Raw genomic sequence first — 22,690 nt, 5'->3', positions numbered from 1 at the left:
ACTAATTTGTGAAAGGGTGCTTTAAACAAAAATATTGTTCAAGCAGCCTCTGTCCTGCCGGAAACCCGATTGTGATTCTGGAAGAGTATCAGTTTCTTGACACCAAATCGATAATCTATTGTATAAAATGCTGGTGAATATTGTAAGTAGGGTGTTTGTCAGAGCAATAAACCTATAATTTTCTGGGTTATTCAAATTGACTTTTTTATGTACCATAACCTATATAACATTAGTCCATGATTTAGGAAGTTTTTCAGCCTGCAATATTTTATTAAATAGCATTTCTATAAACAATAGCCAGTTATTGGGCAGATTTTTAATAAAATCATACGTTATTTTGTCGGATCCGGGAGATTTACCAGATTTACATTTTTTAAGAGAATGGTAAATAATTTCAGCCTGAAATTTAAGGAATAAGTCATTATTATATAAATGTGACTTTTATATTATTTTTTGTTTATTTTTATCATTTCATTTTTCTTTCAGGTAACTAGTGTTTTCTACTTTTCTCTGATATGTGGTGTTTTGCCTCTGGTTCTGGCTGGCTTGATAATTCTCATGCCAGAAACTCCTCAGTTTTATTTATCGAAGAATAATGAAGCAGCTGCCAGAAAATCATTACAATGGTATAGAGGAAAAAATTATGATATTAATGATGAAATAGCTGGTATGAAGGCTACTATTGAAAAGGTAGGTTAAATTAAGTAAGTGACTTCAAATTTAATGTTAATTATTTATATCATTTGACCAAAGTTATGGTGCCATCACTCAGAAGACCAAGAAATACTTAAACCGACTAACTAACTAGGCTTCATATGTATGGTGATTTAAAAAAACATTCCATTAATTAAAATGGATTTAGTGAATGACACAATTTCTTCCTTATTAAAATACAATAGTTTATTTCATATCATCAGCAACGTTTCGGGAGATTTCCCCCATCTTCAGGCTGTTGATAACAAAAAACCTATATATGACATATAATTTTCTCCTATTTGTCATACTTGCTAATATATTATAATATTAATGTCATTTATTGAGTAAAACTTGCTAATGGTCATACATTTTAGGAGAATAATTACATTTCTCTTTTATTCTCCTAAAATGTATGACCATTAGCAAGTTTTACTCAATAAATGACATTAATATTATAATATATTAGCAATTATGACAAATAGGAGAAAATTATATGTCATATATAGGTTTTTTGTTATCAACAGCCTGAAGATGGGGGAAATCTCCGGAAACGTTGCTGATGATATGAAATAAACTATTGTATTTTAATAAGGAAGAAATTGTGTCATTCACTAAATCCATTTTAATTCCATAAGACTCTTCCAGTTAAAGGATTATTAAATTCCATTAATTAATTTCAGAGGTCCCTTGAATCTGAAAAAGTAAATTTCAAAATATAAATCTGCCAGATTCCCAGCGATAAAAATTAATAGTGTACCTGATGAACATACTGATATAGTGGTAAGGATAGCCCAGAAATGGTTTAAACATTTAAAGTCGGAGAAAGCAGCATTTTTGTTGAACCCCGTTCAGGATTTCCAGACTTGAATACAAGAAAGTGTTGTTTCATCATGATAACAACTCGAACAACATTACAAAAAATTAGTGTATTGAATTGGGAGCTTCAGCCATATCCTGCTTACTCCCAGATATTGTCCCAAGTGATTTTCACTTATTTCATGCCAAAAAAAATGTTTACTTAGGAAAAAGTTTAATTCTAAACAGAATACACAAAATGAATTTTTAAGTATTTTTGCATCAAAACCAGAGTCTTTTCAAAGCAATGGAATTAAAAAGCTACCTGTAAGATGACGAGAAAGTATGAATGTAGCAATGAAGTATGAATTATGTAGGAAAATATATCACTGATTAAAATGTTAAATTGTGTTTTATTTACACTATTTAAAAATTTCCCCAAAATGCGCACAAACTTGGACTGACCTGATAGTTGCCATCACAGCATTTACTGTTGTGGCAGTACTGTAATACTAGGTCTAACCTCATAGCTGACAGTACATGTTGCTACAGTGAAGGTACTATCATGTTAAGGCTCGTTTACTTATGACAACATTTAAATTATTTGTGCTTCTTCATTAACTTAAATTTTTATTTTGGAAACATTTACAGTATAATGTTAAATTTTAAAAGATTGATTTTTAAAATGAAATAAAGTATGTTTTTTACTCTAAGATTAATTTTCATTTAAGGTTAAAGAAGAAAAGTTGAGCTATACTGAAGCATTCTCAAGTACTCCAGCTAAACGTGGTCTTATTATTGGCCTTGGAGTTATGTTCTTTCAACAGCTGAGTGGAATTAATAGTGTAATTTTCTACAGTGCTGACATTTTTAAGGTATTTTATTTATTTATTTTTTTTTGTCCAAATATTTAAGTATACTGTAATTAAAAATGAGTTCAAATATTGAAATAAACCTTTGTTCTTCATTTCAATAATTGTGACTTACATTTTCTTTGTGCAGTTTAATATGGTCTTTTGAAATTTAATCTAATTTCTCTCTCCTTACTACCTACATAAAGACTTCCTTGGTTCCTTCACATAACTACTATAATATATCACATTGAGGAATTCCATTATACTCATACCATCTTTTATGAAATTCACTCCCAAAAAACACTCTCCCATCCTTCTAATTTACTTTTATACCTTTATGAATTTATTATTCATTTGAAATTTTATTACAAGGGAAGGCTACGGATGTGGAACTACCATTTTTTTTTCCCCCCCATGCAAAGTAAGAACAAAATATTGTTAATTATATAGGTTAAAATATATGAAAAATTAAAAAAACCAGAGCAAAATTTTTTAGGTTAAATCAAGTCAGATTTGTTTTCAATATCTTTTTAAATCCTAAAATATGAATTTTCATACTTTGTTTTGATTTTTAGTTGATTTGTGGAGGATTTTCTCTCAATGTTCCATGTTAACAAAAAAAAATTCATCGCTTCTCACAATTTTATCCTAATCCATCATTACTATAATTGTTGGAAAGCTGAATTTCCACTCTTCCGACCTATATCAATATCTTAGATTTTATGCATTTATAAGTTAGAAAAAGTAGTTTTAAATAAAGAAAAACTTCTAAAACATTTCTAATTGGTTTATGTAGGTCTAGCTTAGATGTTCCTAAGCCACTCCTAAGTTTTGTGTTCATTGGTGGAGTTTTATTGAATTAAAAAAAAAAAAATTGTGGTTTTATTAAAGAAATTGAAGATCCCATTTAACAAAAAAAAGTTGTTTTTTTTCTGTTATAATTCTTATTTAAAATTTTTTTTAAGGTACAAAAAACAAATATCTACTTTATTTTTCCCTATGAAAAATATTTCATCCCTTTTTGTATAGCAATCGGACTACAAGAGGTTTTTCTTCTTATATGAGATATTTTTTGTGAAATTTTTTCCTATTAAAATCTTTATTTCATCGACATTTCAGGGCTCTTCTTCCCATTGTCAGGATCAACAGTCTGGAATAATTTTGCCATTTTATAAAATAAATACCTTTGTTTAATTATGAATATTGGTTTTTAAGTACATAAATTTTTAATTTTATCAGTAGTTTCATCATGATTTTTGTATACAAATCCATAATATATATTTCCCCGTTAGTTAAAATATCTTATAATATACACTACTTGAAAATATTTTAGTTTCATTATTGCACTGAATTGGTTGTAAACTCACCTCGGAATCATATCTTGAAAGCCTCCGCTGTACTTCTATTGTTATGTTATTTCCCAGGATATTTTGTATTTTAATTAAGGACGATTAATAAATATAGAATATATTTCAAAATGACTATGTAACTACTGATGAAGTATAAATTGCTATTATATATTTAAAAAGCAATATTAGGCTTAAACAAAGGTGTTAATTTATTAAGATAGTAAAATTATTCCAGATTGTTGATTCTGAAGATGGGGGTAAAGCTCAGAAATGTTGATGAAAACAATTATATAACAAAAATTTTAATAAGAAGGAGTATTAAAAAAAATGCCTTGTACAATATAGCACCACTTATTATAGAATCATTTTCCTATCAATTTTAACTCAGAGTTGTGTTATTGCAGGCTGCTGGCTCTACAATGGATGCCGCTACGTGTTCGATGATTGTGGGAGGAGTGCAGGTTGTCGCCACTTACATTTCTACTTTGATAGTAGACCGCCTCGGAAGAAAGCCAATGCTGTTCGTATCTGCTGCTGTCATGTCTCTGTCTACCGGAGCACTTGGCATTTATTTTCACCTCAAGATAATTGAAAGTGATGTGTCAAATCTTGCTTGGCTGCCTGTGACTTCATTATCACTTTTCTTAATTGTGTTCTCACTCGGTTTTGGGCCCATTCCTTGGATGTTCCTCTCTGAAATATTTCCTCCTGCCATCAAAGGCCCGGCTACTTCCATTGCTTGCCTCTTCAATTGGCTCTGCTCTTTTGCTGTTACCTTTTCGTTCAAAAGTGTCAATAATGCTATTGGCAGCGATTATACATTTTGGATCTTTACTGCTATCTCTGCGCTTGGTGCTGTATTTGTTCTTTGTCTCATCCCTGAAACTAAAGGAAAGAGTCTCGAAGAGATTCAAAAGGCACTTGGTGGTAGTGAACCAACTGAAAATAGAAGAAATGCTGAATCTAAAACATAATTACAATATGAAAGCTTTGAACAACTGTCATTACACCTTTACAAATTTAGATTATTCAATATTTTAGGAAAATGTAACATTCCATTATATTTTGGATCATTTTTTTATGATCATTTCATTTTGTAAATAATTTCATCTTTGAACATTTAAATTTTATAAGTATTGATAATGTATTTACTGTTCATTGTACTATTAAAATATTTTATTAAATGAAATTATGTTGGGACAATGAAAATAATCGAACAAAATGTTACAAAGATTAATTTTGGCTATTTTATTTTCTATTATTAGAAATTAAATCTAGTCTTGCTATTCATTTTTATATAAAACAAGTAACGAATTCCTGAAAATTTATTTAATTATATATTTTAAATGGCACAAAATAATTTTATAACACACTTCTGTTGTTTGTGCCAAAATAATTTATTGTTATAATTTTTAAATTCTATTTTTTTCCTTTTATTAGGAAATATATTTATAAATATATATATATACGTATGTGTATTTTTTGTATAATGATATATAAAGATTTTGTATAAAGAAATGTATGGCGAAGTTTTTTTCGTTTTTTTTTTCTTCTTTTTTTATAGGAAAGCACTTACTTTGTATAATATACCAAATTAGTTTTATTATAACTACTTCAACAATAGTTTTAAGGTTATTTACATGTAAAACATGTGCTGTGATATCAGGTATTTATTATGTATAATATGTGAGTGTAACTAATTAACAGAGTGCGTAATCTTCATTATACATTGTTCTATAAGTGCAAAAATATGTAGAAAAAATGTTTTATATTATATGATTATTAAATAAATATATTATACTGTATAGTTCTTTTATTCCTTTTCTTGTTTCATTAATTATAGTGTAAATACTAATTAATATGTTTAAAGCACCCTAACACGGTCAATATTATTAAATGCGGTACATCCATCATGTGCATCAATATTATTTTTAATATACTTGAGACAGTCTTTATATTGATAAAATTCAATTTAAAGGGGGCAGGGGATAAAAGAATCATCCTACAATCTTTTACAAATGTTGAACTGTAGATATAAGTGACATAATCACTCCACTTGTATTCCTGTTATAAAGATTATGTTAACGTAACATATATGTTATAAAAGGTATATATATTTATATGTTATATATAGGTATAAAAGGTATACCTTTTATATTCTTATATCCTGCCTTCAGGTGAAAAATTAAAACACTGTAGTACTTAATTAATTTATTTTTATCTTGGACATTTTGGGAATACTGCAACCCCAACTTCAGCATCTATAATTTAATATGTTTTTCCTTTCACTATATATGAATAAATAGTAAGGGGAAGTATTGCGACCATGAAAAATTTTTAATTCGAGTTTTTGACGGAAATACATATTTTGAGGTTCCTGGCGTCCAAATAAACAAGTCTCACAAAATGGGACTTTGTATGTAAACAGCCTAGCTCAAAAACAAAAATTCTTATGAAACTGCAGTTCCATATTTAAGGCGGGTTTATGCCTGGGATTTTACTGCAACTTTTTCAATAAAATCGACTAGAAGGAAGCCACTTTATAGAATCGTTTTTCAAACACGGTTCTAAAGATTTTCATGTAACTCAGTATATCAATGTACAATTTTTAGTATCAGCAAGGTCTTATCTTATTGAAATAGTCTAACAGGACTTAAATGCTAAATTTTCAAAAACTCCTCAAAGTTGGTAACTGTTATTCTGCATCTGGAGAAACTGTAAAATATAAATTTTTATAGCAACAGAAAAATAATAATTATCGCCTACCCGGGAGGTCATTAAAAGTTATGTGATACACGCATATCACCATATTTTTTAAATAAGATTATCTACTGTTGAATACTATCAATGTATACAATACAGTACTATCAGTGTATTATTTTATGAAGACCAGGAACAGTATAGGAGAAAAACAGCCAATTTCATATTTTTTTTTCTTTTCAAAATTGAGACATTGGTAGGTAAAAATAGATGATGGAAAACACTATCTCCTAAAAAAGTTAAACATGAAAAAATCAGTTCTATACTCGTTAAAAATAGTTGAAAAAATAAGGGAACAAAAGGCTATGTCCATGTGTAAAAGGAAAAAAGCTGTGATGTACACAAATTAATGAGCTTTCAACAGTTAAGACTTAAAAACTAATATTGATAAGCTGGCTACTTTGGATTTAGTTTTTTGGACACCTTTTTTCCTCAATGTTATTCATATTTTCTTATCTTATTAATACAAAGAACAAATACTTGGAAAGACACTAAAATTAATTTTTAGAATGTAATGGGGAGATTCAAAATACAGAATTGACTTCTCCTATTGTTTTATTTTTCATTAGTTCAAATTTAATTTTATGTAGAGTTTTCTACAGTAATTTCACTACTGTAGATAGTACACGGTAACTGAATTTTTTAATACTAGGCTAACTTTAAGCTGCATAGGTCAGCCTGGGATAAAGACTTGTTAATATACCATCTCTCTGGATACTTCTTCTACACTATACCTATTATTTCTTTCATGAGGACCTTCAGTTAGTTCCCATAGGACTTACAATCCTCTTCACGACTGCTAGGATCATTCCCAATGGAGTAACCTTTTCATCCTTTAAGGACTTATTGCTAGGTCCTGTAAGAATAGTCTAGTCCTATTGTTTAGAGTACCTTACATTTTCAATTCCAGTCAGAACCATCTAATTTAAGGCAACCTCCTCAACAGTATACATCAACTTTCTCCATATTTAAGCTCTAGCAAATCACAGTCCCTTTCTCTCCAGAACCACTTTTTGACCCAACCATGTACTTAGATTATGTTGGGTCGATAGTCATTCCTTTTCAGCTCAGAGCTTCCCACTATGCTTGTAGCGCTTCTTTCAAAACTCTTCTACTTTCTGCAACTATGAGAATGTCATTGACAAATACTAAATTCTGAATATATATGGCAAGCATTTTTCGACTTACTAGTTTTAGTTTTGGTCTCTTTATGTAGCCTCTTTTCCTATATTATTCAGTCCATGTATAATACGAACAGTAATGGGCTTAGCTTTCTCCTTGCTTTGCTCCCGTTTCCACTTCAAATCTGTCTGGTTTATTGCCATTGAGCCTAATTGCCGCAAATACTTTTCGATACACGACACACTTTCGATAAGGTTTGCTAGAATTTGGTGAATGGGAACTCCTTTGTCTTCTAATGCCTGATAGAATTCCATACGCGAGACATTATATAATGTTCCCGAAAGATATAGGAATGCGATGTGAATCTTCTTGTTCCTTTCAATAAAATTATCGATTTTGCAGTTAAATATTGTCCAGTGTTTGAAAATATAGCGACCATTGGCAGGTTTAAAAGTATAAGTCAAAAAGAACTCAGCTTTTAGAAAAACTTAACACTCATTAGGAGCTTGAAAAAAAGACTTTTTTTTTTTCTAAACCTCAGCGCTGCAAAGTGTCAGTTTTTTGATAATGAACCATCGCATTGTTTAATTAGCGTATTTGTGCAGATATGATGTAATTCGTAGTGGATCAGTGTAAATATGAATAGGAAAAATACCGCACTAACCCTTCGTACTCCTGTCTTTTTTTTTTGTTGAAAAAATAGGAGTAATTCAAAAATATATATTGTTTCGTCAAATACATAGGTTGTTTGACACCCATCTACAAAATAAAAGATGTTGACCAAATAGCATGTCTCAATAACGTAATTATTTACCGACCACATAACACGAAGGTTGTAAATTTAGCCATTGTTAGTTCCCAGATAACGATGATGTAATAAATGTAATATTAAATATATAGCTAGTAACTGTGATTTCAGATAGAATTGAGATCGTATCCAGAGTACTAAGGTAAGTACCTAGGTCTAATTTTGTCAGGTGCAGTTCACGATTGGTTAAACGTTTCATATTGGTTTTTAAAAATATTCTGGAATCTCTATTTACAAACATACATACCTGTAATTCAACAAAAATGATAATTGATCTCGGGAACGCCAATTTTTTAGAAATGCTTTCGGAACGGCCTGGGGTCATTCCTCATCAACTCAACAGTTATGGCACCTTACCGCTCAGATTTTTTCAATTTTGAATAGGTCTTGTGTAGACCTCTTGGCCTTTCGAAGCTTGTACTACAACTATGGCATTTGACACACATATCAAATGACAATGTAGGGGTTCCGCCGTTTAGCAAACTCTACCGCAACAAAAGGTTTGCGAACCACTGCATTGTGGGGTAACCGTACCAGAGCGATTCATGGCATCCATTAACTTCTATGATCGATAGATTTACTAGTAGACCAAACGGTGACCAATTTTTGGCATTTTTTCAACCACATAAAACAGGATGTAACAATTTTGTTTAGCTGCTAGTTTTCGTAATAGCAGTGTGAGCTTTTGGAAGTTGCGGTATTCTTTATAAAGTGAGAAAACAATATTCTCTTGAGTATTTGCCATATCTCTACCCTAAGGACCCCATTACTACTATAATCCATAACGTAAAACGAATCATAAATAAAACAGCGTAGTACAAGTTCTTCAAGACAGCTTAGAGCTTATCACCTATCTTGATAGAAAATGATGTCTAATATACCATTTCAAAGTTTGATAATTTTGGAATAATAAATAAATTAGTTATTTTAACCCCGATCTCTAATCTGTAGAGACTCCAAATCTTAAAGATCCCTGAGCCTCCACTTGGCTAAAGATAGCTCCTGTCACCACCGCGTCGTCATCCGAAATTAAATTCGCAAGCACTCCAGAGAAGCTTGGTTACATTTTTTAGCTGCTATAGCACTCGGGTGCTATGGAATCTACTTTCACCCATCGTCCGTTCAATATTTTGAACTTGCTTTTTTGCATATTTAACATTTCCTTGAAGAGCACTCCAAACCCATTTTCTTCACTTCTTTCTCTGTTTTCAACGGAACCGGAGAACCCAGGAAATTTTTTATTTAAAGTAGCCACAAGCTATAATTTTTTGGAATAATAAGGCTCTAACTCGAGATAAAAAAAACTTTCACATTGAGAAGTCACTTTGATACTGAAGCTGAATTAATAAATTGTAAACAGATAAAAGGAAAATATATAATGATTACAGTTGTGCTGTTATCTTGTTTGGCTAACAGACTAAACAGGAGCCGAAGTTTAACCATACGGTTAGATGTTCAAATAACAGTCTGGGCCAGTAGTCTTCAATGCTCTGTGCCAATGTAACCTGTACCAGCGATTACTACTGACATTTTTTTACGTGCTTTAGATTAGGGAGTTTTCAATAAAATATTTAATAACTTATTAAATAAATCAAAAATTCGTATCCATTTCTGTCTCAACACTTTATTTGTCACCAGTCCAACGTTTCGGCCATTCTAGCCATCTTCAAGGACATCTTCAATACAATTTCTTCCTCACATTAATTTAAAGTTTCTTTTCCAGGCTATTCTGCCCAGGTCATTTTCTTTATTATAAATTAAAAGCCTATTTATTTAAAATTTAAAATCATTAACATTTAATTTTCCTCTATAAGATTATCAACAATTAATACACCACCATATTCATCCACCATATTCAATTAATTGTTGATAATCTTATAGAGGAAAATTAAATGTTAATGATTTTAAATTTTAAATAAATAGGCTTTTAATTTATAATAAAGAAAATGTCCTGGGCAGAATAGCCTGCAAAAGAAACTTTAAATTAATGTGAGGAAGAAATTGTATTGAAGATGTCCTTGAAGATGGCTAGAATGGCCGAAACGTTGGACTGGTGAAAAATAAAGTGTTGAGACAGAAATAGATACGAATTTTTGATTTATTTAATAAATAATTACCTTGCCTCGATAATTTGAAATAATATAATTAAAATATTTAAAAACTTTCCTTTAAATATCTTATAATTAAATCTTTTCACTAGAATTGTTTACATAGTTTGCTCATTTTAGGATATCTATATACGAGTATGTTTTCGGAGATGCAGAAAATGTAAATGTTATACATTTTAATACTTTGGATCAATTAATTTCAACTTTTTGGATTTATAACATAAAAGGGTTCCTTTATGAACAAGAGTAAACACAACTGTATATTACTTTTAAAATCATACATTTGTCTTCCAGGATTATAGCAAAAAAAAATACTATTCTTAGTGAAAAATACGTCGCATACTTCACATAACGTATTAATTCATATATTTTAGAAACAAAAATAATCATAAGTTTCGACAAACAACCCTTATGACTTGTGACTCTGGTTTTATTGTTCTTTAACACGTAAGAAAAAAAACTAACCATTAGGCCTGTCATCCATTGGGAGGGGAAACCTGCGAATTGCGGAGCAACAATTCGTGCGAATGCCTATCGTCCATTGCCTCGGTATTGGTCCAAATTCGTAGTAGACGAGATGGCTCTTCGGAATGGTTTTCTGATCAAGAGTTTTTCGTTTTTGAATTATCGCCTTTGATTCATTTACGTATCAGGCACAGGTGAAATCGACGAAGATGGAAAATGTGGGTGAATCACATTTACGCAAAAAGAAACGAGTACGTTGATTTTCTTGTTTGAAGCATGATCTTCAAATTGAGGATAACCACCACTTCCATTTTCAAATAAAAAATTCACATTTCGATACATTTTTGACGTTTCTTCTAAATTATCTTTTCAGTCTCTTTTTCACACTCGCTCGTAACTAAATCCCAGTAAAACGGGATCGGTTCGCACTTCGCACCTGTTTGGACGAAAACTGACGGACAATACGGACGGTCCACTATCCAGCCACGTGTTCGGATCGTTCGCGCGTTTTGACCGAATTGATTTCGCATCTTTTCGCAGCTTTCTGCTCCCAGTGGGCGACAGGCCTTAAACATTGTCTTAATTAATAAATAAATTAATAAAATAGTACAATCAAGTTTCACATTTAGTTTAAATATTTCAAGCACATAAGCTCCCGTATATTGTGATCGAAAATGTCCCTAAATAATAAATAAATAAAAATATTTTTATTGATTTCGTTATAAATTTCTTATCATAAAAAAAAAAAAAATAAAAATAAATAATTCTTTATATTTAATACCTAAACCCTTATATTCATCACAAGCTTAGACTTTTTGGATCCTCTATGGTACCTACCACAATTTTCGAAATTATAATATTCGATATTTTATTTGCCGCAACAAAATATTTCTTGGTTCAATAGAAAGCCAGCAGAACCACCCAGAAAAAAAAATGATTAGTATGCTATACTAGATTGTTACGATGAACGCTAAAGTTCTGAACTTGAAGTTAAGTAAAAACTTCTTAATGTCTGTAAAACCCTTAATGGGTACTTTTTTTCGTACCTTTCAGGAAAACATAACCTAAATAGCAACCCTTTATCAAACCTCATAAATAGAAAGCTATAACCTATTTCTATTAAAAAAAAAAAAAATTAGGTAGGATAAGTATTTATCGCAAAACCAATAACAGATTTTTTTTTTACATAGATAATCTAAATATTTATAGTTATATTTGGATATATATTTACTAACATATTTCGGATACTGAATATAAGCTATCCCTTAATTTGTATTAAAAAAAAAAAAAACTTAAAGGAAACCTGAAAAATAGTTTATTTTGTAAAACTATAAAATATGTGTATATTTTTAATTTTCAATTTCTAAATTTAGAGGAGTATATGAAATTAAACATGTAAAATTGTTTTTTATGTAATTCTGTTAGCTTGTTTCACAATTTATAGATCTTGAATTATTTTGTATGTAATATTTTTACAATACTTTCCCGTTAAACCTTTCATATATACGGATTTAATATTTTATTTTTAGTTAAAAATATTTTTTATAACTACAGTGGAATTTTTTTCTATTTATATGGTCTCAACTTCAGCGTAAAAAAAAATTATGTAATTTAGGCACACACAATATTCGTCTAAACAAATATTACAAGTTAAAAAAGAAAAAAAAGAAAAAGGCAACACATTAGATCAAAGAAACAAAGCAAAAACTAATATTTGAGATGATATATATGTAATGTATACTTTGATTTTTCTTTATTTAATAATCAGGAAGATTATCACTGGTGCGATGCATATTTTTAGTTTCGCAACTTCTATGATGTAATTGTAAATATCCAAAAAAGAGAAAACTCCTTCACAATGATTTCATTGGTGACCCTTATATTTCAGAGGTGTTTACATTTGTTTTGTGGGATAAATTTTGGCCAAAAATTTACAATTGATGGTAATAAGAAATTGAAATTACTTTGGCTGAAATAGTAATTTGTCTAGCTACATAAAGTTCAAAAATGGTGTTTTTGTTTCTGCTCAATTAATTACATTACCAATTTCATGGACAGATAGAAGGGATTTTTAGCATTTATGACAGAAAACCGAAAAATGGATTTTGAGCTCGCATCAATTTGGTCAAAATTAAATAAAATGTACACATTTTGAAGGAAATTTTATCGGCTTTAATTGATATCCTCAGAACCATATTCAAGGCTCCATATTACTTTTTCAACAAAACACTATACCATGACCCTCATATCCCACATGTCCTTCACTTTATACCAACCAAATTTTTCAAATTTCATATAAACCTTTCTGATAAACCAAATCCTTTGATTCAATTCTTTTACAGTTCTACTGATCCCTACAATTGACCTCGAAACAACTTCTGGTTTTCAAGTCATAAGAAAAAAGCTAACTAATTTACAAACATTTTTTACCCCAATTTTCGATGTGGATCCCGAGGCTGGCGAGCTTGGAAGCCTATAATTTGGATTCAGCTTCCCCAAAAAGCATATAAAACTGTTGATAAAAAGCTTCAACCAAGTCGTCCAAAATGGCTGTCATTTATCAGCACTTAAATTTTCAACTCTTAATTATTTATTTCAAGTGACCTATTTTATAGATCTTGTTGTGTGACCAAAAGTACAATTAACAAATCACAAAAGAAAATAATAATTAAAGGATAACTAATTGTTAATTATCGATAAATGTGGGTACCTATAAACTAAGGTTCCTATGTATTAATAAAATTGTTAACGTGATCGACTTAATTTTGTTTTATTTCCAAAACTGGCTTTTTTTATGACAGGACAAAATCACACATTGTGATGTAGTTTATTTCATAATAATTTATTGTAATATACTTTATGTAATTAATTATAGGAAGAAGGCCCAGTTTCAAAAATGTTCATAAAATAGAAGAAAAAATATTTATCAGTTATCAAATTTTACCCCTCGTTTCAGGGCTAAATAAAAAAAGATATACATTAGAAAGTTATTGAAAAAAGTAAATTAAAAGAATATAGATACAAATAAATAGAATTAATATTAATAAAAATACAATAATGAATAACAATACTTTTTATTATTATTTATCGTATGCATTTATATTTGTAATCTTTTTAATTACTTCCTTTATAATGTATATCTTTTTTTTATACAACTTTCTACGTGTATTAATGCCCGCACTCAGCGGGGGGCAGCTGCCCACCTTTCTTTCACCAATTTTTTCAAGCAAATATTAATTTTAATAACTAATAAAGCAGAGCCACAATTATATATAATTTTCTTAAAATTTAGGTACCATTCACATTTTCCATGCTTAAATATTAATATTAAATCTGAGATTGACTTTGGCTTCTCTCCTCACAATTTTGATCCTGGTTACGCTCCAGTATTCTTATAGTTCTATCATGCTTTACATGCTTATGTATCTTGTTTTTATTTAGCTCTGATAAAGCCTTGGTAAGTGATGTGAAACGTTACTGAATAATAAATAGTTTTTTGTGCAATTTTGTGAACCTTTTTGGAACGCCAACCAGACCGACTTCCTACAATATATAACGTTTATATTATACGTAAGAACAAAAAAATAAATAAATTTACATACTAGTATTAAAAATTTGATGACGTATTGCCGTTTTGTTTTTCAACTTTACCGGTGACGCAAAGTTGTTTATTATGGCACTTTAATGAGCTTTAATATTAATAGAAAAAGCTATTTAAAGCGATCAGTAAATAATTGCTTCAGCAAATAAAAAATTGATGTTATAGAAGATGGATCCTGCCATACTAGAAATAGCACTGAAGAAAAAGAGCCGAGACGAACGGATCACTAAAATTTTGGAGCTCAAGGATGAGTCTGCGGTGCCTACGGGTCAGAACTTCCTGTCCGCTATTAAGAGGTTGAGGCTGAAAGTGATCTTAGGGAACGGCAGGGTTGCTAATCGCAGTGCTATAATGAAATCGTCTGATGTATCATCTGAAGCACACAGTTCATTCATAAAGGATCTTGGTATTTTCAAAACGGAAACAATGGTTAGTAACATTTGATTATTTTTATATTATTATTCTTTTTTGTCATTTTTATTTCCTTCCTGTAGACAAAATAAATAAACAAATTTGAACGTAGCAATTGAATCATTGATCAAATATAATAATCTTACAAATATAACATGGTAAAATTAGAATTAATTAATTTCTGCAGTAATATTTATTTCGGAATCAAAGTCGATAGTGATTAGAAATATTTATAACCAGTTAAATTGTATCTTTCCTTTGATCAATTAAAAGTTTCTATTGTGATAGTGATAGCTTAAATTAGTAGTGCTTTTATCCGTTACTACTATTACTACTATACTATACTATTACTACTAGTGCGTACTATACTTCATGGTCTGTAGCACTATTATAAGCCTCCACTTAAATAAAATTCTGTCTATGTGCCTGTAATCTGTATAATTATAATTATTTGTTTTGTATTAATACTAAATAATTTAATATCAAAATTATACTAATCATTCGCTAATGGAAAAACAATTTTATGATCTAGATGTATATCTCAGTTCTCAACGAGATGGAATACCTCTTGGAAGAATTTGATGGTGCCGAAGAAATCCCCTGGAGCAGACTTCTGTATTATGAACCATACTCAACCATGGTCTTCGAAGACCTGAAGGTGAGGACATGGATTGTGTTTTCTGTCTCTTGTACGTTTTATATACTCAGGTTGAAATGTTATTATTTCTCGAGATATCGCTGAGTTCGTTTTACAGTCTCTAAGCCTTAATACGTCTCATTAAGAAATATCATATTATTGTTGTAGTTCCGTTTGTCTAAGAGGTCCTATTTGTAATAAACTAATGAACCGTCTTCGGTATAGTTTTAGAAGTTCGAATGCGTGAATAACGTGATTGACTATAGTTTTCCAGATTGATTGAAGTTTATAGATATTGCACTGTTCCTTTGGGTCATATCGTTATCTTAAAAAACCTGAAGTCACCTTCAACAAAGTCTTACATATATATGAAAAAAAAATTAAATCAGACTAAATTCAAATTTATCAAATTAAATAACTGGTAGAAATTAGTTCTTAAAACAAATAAATTTTGCTAGTATGAATTTTTTATACACAAATTTCAACTTTAATTAATTAATATAACTGGAATATGATTTAGGAATATTTAAATTTATTGGTTAAAAATGAACTGTAGACAAAAATTTAAATGGATTAGCCTATTGCAGAAAACGGATAAATGGAGAAATTATCTATCTTAAGGCTGCTAAGAAATTTGAAGCAAATGTTAGAACAATCGATTAATATATAAATATTAATTATTGAACGAATGAGCTTAACTAAACGAAATGAACTACACTTCCCAGTAAACAATGTGAAATAACTTGCAAGTACAATAATTAACATTTATTTCCTTATTTTATGGTTTAAACTACTTTAAAATAAAGCATTCTTTCTTATGTTGGTCACGTATTATAAATTATAATAATAAAAAAAAACTCCGTATGCCGATGATACATGTCTATTGTCAGTGAACAATGATCTTTACATTGTATCCCCCTTGTAAACCCTTCAATCCCACATCACCACCCTTGAAGAATGGTGCTAAAATTGGAAGATTAAAATTAATTCCAATAAATCACACCAAATCATATTTACTCTTAATGTCGTAAACCAATGACCTCTTGCCCTACAGTATCCTTTAATAATACCCCACTTATTCCTGTCTAACATATCCGTTACTTAGGACTACATCTCGACAAATGACTCTCACGGAATCCTCATACAAGATTGAAAAGACAGGAAACTGCTCGTCGATTTCGACTATTACAACATTTACTAGACAAACGGTCTAAATTGCCAATCCATTACAAAAGACTGATCTACATGACTATTATAAGGCCTATCTAGACATACGGAGTTGAGCTTTGGGGCTTCACTAAATCATCAAATTATTCCCGAATCCAATCCTTACAGTCCGAAACCCTTCGTAAAATCCTTAATGATCATTACTTTGTCACAAATCAAGTCATCCATGATGACCTTAATGTCCCATATGTTGCCGATTTGGCCAAAACAAGATACCATTCCTTCCATGGAAAACTTCCCAATCATCCAAATCCACTTTTTTTTTAACCTGGCTTCTCCTTCATTACCTAATAATCCTCCTAGGCGTCTGAAAAGAAGATGGGCTCGAGATCTTCTCCTCTAGAAATGTTAGTGTAGTTTTATCAAAGGGTAGATTCTCCACATGTTTGTATCATGTCACTATGTCACCTACAGCAAATACTTGTTGTATATATGTTATACAGTTGTAAATAACAATAAATAAATGATTAAAAAAAAAAAAAAAGGGCTAGAAATGTCCATGCACCAGTTATATTTATCATTAGAGAAACTCATACAGTTCACTGTTTTCACGTAGTTCTTTGTACTACGTGTAGTACCTGGAAGTTATTTATTGAGCCTGGTACGCTTTTCTCAAAATAGAACTGAGTAAGAAAGATAGAGATAGAGGAAGGATGGACATTCTGCGCCAGTTCCGTACAGATACCAAGAGTGTTGTACTATTTATTGAAGTAAGTTCATAAGAGAGAATGCACTGAGTACATAAGTTAATAAATATCATTATATACATAAATTCGCAACTTAAACACTTTTTACCTTTATATTGGTTAGCAGTAACAACGTAACTTTGACCATTTGTTTTTTAATAAATATTTTTGTAAAGTTGATACTTCGAACAACTTCGAAAAAAATCGAACGGGAGTCACGTGAAGGGAATTTGAACATCCGCACTCTGGTTAGTGAAGAGCAGCTTGGCCTCCTTGATTGTAGTATACGAACCCGATCCATCAAATCCAGCCAATCAAATATAAATCCGCAGATAATTTTAAAAATAGTTTAATAAAGTAACATATAAGGTCGTTGACCCTGCTGGGTTAAATGCATCTCGCTCCTGTACTATTAGGCATGGATCAATATGGCTGCTTAGCGGACGAACTCCTTGACACTTCCAAATAACAAAATAACTCTTAATACACAACAGTTATTTGTGATATAATTTCATAACTACCAACCTAGATGTTTGTTATTCTAAATTATGTTGAACGATACCAAATTAAATATATTTCTCCAGCCATTAGGATTCAAGTCCCTCCTCATCCCTTGCTACCTGGACATGGAACATGTCCTCCTGGTCGTTAGGAATCTGGCGCTGTTCCATGCCATGAGCCGAGTTCTGCACGAGCGAGGTATCATCAGTGCCGACAGCTTTCCTCGTTGGTATCTCTTCAACAAGACTTCCTACAGGATATGGCATTCCTACCTCATGGAATTTGCCAAGGTCATGGACAAAAATTGGGATAAAAGTTGGTAAGTTAATACTTGTTATTCGTAATACATTTTATCTTTTAATTAGAGATAATACCTTTACCCTGTGTCGTAAATCTTGGTACTGCTCTACAGAAACCTTTAATCATGTTCTACTTATTCCTGTTGAACCAATCCGCTACCTTGGACTAAATTTAGACGAACGACTAACTTGGAATCCTCAAAGAAGCTTCCAATCCATTACACGACTACAATAAGGCTATTAAATATTTGAACTTGTGAAGTTAAGTTCTTAATAAATGAAGAAAAAAATTAGAGATGAAAGAGTAGACTAAAATATTTTCTGACTTAAGTCATTTTATGTCGTAACTACATATTCAGCAAAGAGATATATTTTTATTCCTAGTTAACAACCCATATTAACGAGCAATCTCTTTTCTTGAAGCACTGCTAAGCATAAAACTATTGTACAGATATTTTGTTTGAAGTAATGTTAACATATCACTTCCCTTCATTTGTTTATGTAGCAAGTAACGACACACATTTGCTATTATGATCAACCTCAGTTCACAGATGCCGATCATTACTAAAAAATTAAACATGTTATAAAATCAGATGCGTCACGTAATGTTTTAAGGATAATTACATAAATTACATATATTTTTCAGGAAACCTATAGTCAGTAAACTGCAGAAACTCACTCCAAAAGAAATTGAAGAACGTCTAGAGGGAATATCCGATTTCAGCGATCAATCAGCTTTTAGAGTAATAATTCACGGCGATTGTATGGTACCAAACCTCATGTTCAGATACGATTGGGCTAATAGCCCATCTTCCATCAAGTGAGTTCATATCAGCTAAATTTTATATTAGTGAAAGAAAGTCCTTTATAAAACGATATAACGTTAAGTAAATTGAAAGTATTTCTATCATATAAATAAACAAAGTTTCATTCTTCTTTCCTTAAGGTAGATGATGCATGCTCCAAAAATATTTATTGCCCTAAATTTTTTTTTTTTTATTGCTCTCTCCGGCCATTCTATGATCACTTACGGGAAGGTAAGGGGTTACATATAGGGAACCAACCTATTATAATCTGGGCGAGGCCCTTCACTCCATGGGGCCGCAACGAAATAAATGTCGAAGCCTGGACTACAAAAGGCCTCAACTCCTCACTTATACAACGAAATACAGATCCAAACATTTTGTTAAGTATTTGTATTGAATAGATATAAGTGAGTTAGTGTTCTTTCGTCCTTGTCCCCTGATTTGAAGTTTGAAAGTTCTGTCAAACTAAAACTTCACAAAATTATGATGATCACTAAAAATTCTATACTTTGTAAAAAAAAAAAAATGTGCCACCTCAACTATTTTGATGGCACAACTTGCGCTACTTATATTTTTATTCACTATTGACTATTTTTTTTTGTTTCACTTACCTATAATTATATGGAATACATAGTAATGGGAAGTTTTGAGATAGTGAAAACTTCGGATTCCAGTTTTCGACGAAAATAAAAGTTTAAGGTCCCTATGAGTCAAAATAACCAAGTCTTGCAAAATGGTATGTGTGTGCACGCATGCGAACAGCCAAGTTCAATAACCTAAATTCGAACTAAACTGAAATTATAGATTAAAAGGAAGTGTATGTCAGGTGTGTGTGTATGTATTCATTTTACAGTAACTTTGTCGTTTAAAATCAACCGACCAAAAGTACTACTTAATACAATCGATTTTACATTTTTTTCAGTAACGGCTCTAACGATTTTTATAAAACTCGGTGTCTCAAAGTATAATTAAACAATTATTTATATCAGTCAGGTGTCATCCTCATTCAAATAGTTTGAGAGGGTTTAAATGCCGAATTTTCCAAAAGTCTTCCTTTACAGTTTTTAAATTGTGTTTATTTGAAATAATTACCCATTTTCCATTCTTAATGATAATAGAAAATTGATAAATACTACCTGATTAATGAACTTGATAATGAACTAAACAAGAAACTGAAGGACACAGAAGTTCAGAGAGATCGGAAAAACGGAAACAACCGAGGGCGTCGTGTCTCCGATCACATTCTGTACACACGTCTTTATAGTTTGTTACTGTTTTATTCTAGGCAAAAGAAAAACTGATATTCGTTGTTAGCACTTCGAGAACCCGTAAAATACGGAATATTTACAGCAATTGAAAAATACATATTTTTGTTCAAATTTTTCACCTGGTCCGATTTTTTTCGAAAATCACAAAAATTGCTATAGCTTCAATACGACTTCATCAATCCACACAAAACTCGGGAACATAATTTGGGTGGTAAGTAAAAGTAACTCACGTACAACACAATTTTTTTTTTGGCGATGTAATTTTTGGATAAAGTAAAGGGAAGTTATGAGATCATAAAAAATTTCGAATTCCATTTTTCGACGGAAATATGAGTTTTGAGCTTCTCTGAGTCTAAATAATCATGTATCAAATGGTATGAGTGTGTGTGTGTGTATGTATCAGTTTGTCAATATTTCAATAAACTATACGTTTTATTTATTTTTTTTTTTTTAGGTTTGTGGATTTCCAGTTATGTGCATATGGTATACCCGCTTTTGATTTGACATACTTCCTTTATAGATCGATGAAAGCAACCTCTATTAAAGAGAACTTCCAAGAAATAATGAAGTGTTATCATGATTCATTAACAAAAACACTGGATAAGTTCGATTATAAAGGATCGAGACCTTCTCTTGACGAACTTAACGAAGGAATGGAGCGACTATCGTTCCTAGGCAACTTGCTTTTCATAGTAAATTATACACCAATGATCACTAGTCAGGGTGATTACGGTGACGATATACACAAAGAAAGACTCTTTTATCTTTTTAACAGGCAAGAATCGGAAGAAGACCTTGGTCCAGGAATGAGAGAATTCGCAAGTAAACATTTGTGAAGTGTTGGTATTTCGAAGTTGGTCCATCAATTCCTTTGAATGATGGAGCTCCAAAGGAGCTCCAATCAATAAAGGATTTGCAAAAAATAAAATAAATAAATAAATAAATAAAATAAAAAATAAGTAAATTAAATAAAAATATCAAATAAGTTTTTTCTAAACAGTTCTTTATGTTTTAAAAAAAATTGTTTTATAGTATTTATTGTTAATTTGAATAGATATTCAACTATATGTATGTATTAGATAACTATGTCAGTTGTTATTATCAACATTTATTTATACTCAGGATGTAAATATATATAATTGATAACTATGTAAATTTTGTAGATATGTATATTTATTTCCATTGAGAACGTTAATATTAAAAGTAAAGAACCATTAATTCTATTTAATTGAGGGATTGCCTAAAACAAATCAAGTAAATAATTTTTTTTTACATATTTACATATTCTATGGCATGGCAAGTTAATAAATTGTTTTTTTGTTAAAATGTATTAATACGATTGATTTACAAATAAAAAATTACCAGAAAAAACTTAAGTTCTAAGAATTAAAGCTGGTTGTTCTTCCCTAGAGTTTTTATTATCATATTTCATTACTCTTCTAACCAATGACATTCAAGGCTTTGTTGAAAGTCCTCATTACACCTCAAGCATGATAATTGATTAATTAAATATATAAGAAGATGGTCAGGGTTGCGGTCAAAAGAGAAACAAAAATAGTTTACAACTATTTATTTTCCGACGTTTTGCCCCACTTTGCAGGGCTTCATCAGGGCTGTTCAAAGGTAAACGGTAAAAGGTTGAACAGCCCTGATGAAGCCCTGCAAAGTGGGCGAAACGTCGGAAAATAAATAGTTGTAAACTATTTTTGTTTCTCTTTTGACCGCAACACTGGCCATCTTCTTATACATCAATTTTTACGGCCAACTATATATACATATAGATTAATTAAATAACTAAACTTTATTATGGCAATAACATGACATAAAACTTAAAAGTCCAATTAGTATAGGTACAAAAAAGAATGTGCAGTATAAAAGATCAAGAAGGTTTTACCAACTTAATAATTAATGAAAATAATCAATTCTGGTCTCCATCTATCACTTTTTTAAAATTTAATTTAAACTTTAAAAAGCCACTAACCAAACACGTATTTATGCATGTAACTCAGGCGATGCTGCGAATCTTACATTTAGGGATTACAGGTTTTTTTTTTAGTCAGATTTTAAAAGAGAATAACGACGGTATTAAGTTATGGCAAGTGACTCATGGTTGAAGGCAAAACTTTGTTATTAAAAAACATTTTAACATTGTAAAAGTTTTCATTTTGTCAGTTACCATATTGTATAACAGAAACACTCATATACATATTGTTTGTTTGTTTATTAAGAAATTAAGGCGTAAAACCCGGATACACATATTGACTTATATGTATTTAATTTTAAATATTCTGTAAATA

General features: G+C 30.6%; 2 protein-coding genes across 6 annotated transcripts in view; both read left to right on the top strand.

Annotated features, from left to right (window-relative positions):
* LOC106689194 (facilitated trehalose transporter Tret1) overlaps positions 1–5,499 on the top strand; it is a 127,940-nt gene extending 122,441 nt beyond the window's left edge. For all 5 annotated transcript variants that reach the window (XM_067051233.1, XM_067051234.1, XM_014434081.2 and 2 more), the window contains 3 exons: positions 487–690; positions 2,223–2,366; positions 4,099–5,499. In XM_067051233.1, the coding sequence (XP_066907334.1) occupies positions 487–690; positions 2,223–2,366; positions 4,099–4,668 (918 nt within the window). In that variant the 3' untranslated portion in view covers positions 4,669–5,499. The remainder of the gene's footprint in view (positions 1–486; positions 691–2,222; positions 2,367–4,098) is intronic.
* A 2,992-nt stretch (positions 5,500–8,491) lies between these two features.
* Positions 8,492–21,960, top strand: LOC106688923 (uncharacterized). Its single transcript, XM_014433626.2, has 6 exons — positions 8,492–8,526; positions 14,724–14,987; positions 15,502–15,627; positions 18,104–18,339; positions 18,966–19,139; positions 20,848–21,960. Exons 2-6 carry the CDS (start codon positions 14,727–14,729, stop codon positions 21,227–21,229), a joined length of 1,179 nt encoding a protein of 392 aa, XP_014289112.1. The 5' UTR covers positions 8,492–8,526; positions 14,724–14,726; the 3' UTR covers positions 21,230–21,960.
* Positions 21,961–22,690: the final 730 nt, after the last annotated feature.

This window comes from Halyomorpha halys, unplaced genomic scaffold (assembly GCF_000696795.3).
Source record: "Halyomorpha halys isolate HHAL.00 unplaced genomic scaffold, Hhal_1.1 Scaffold45.1, whole genome shotgun sequence".
In the NCBI taxonomy this organism is placed as follows: Eukaryota; Metazoa; Arthropoda; class Insecta; order Hemiptera; family Pentatomidae; genus Halyomorpha; species Halyomorpha halys.
The sequence above is the reverse complement of the archived record's forward strand: the minus strand, read 5'-3'. Positions and strand labels throughout refer to the sequence as shown.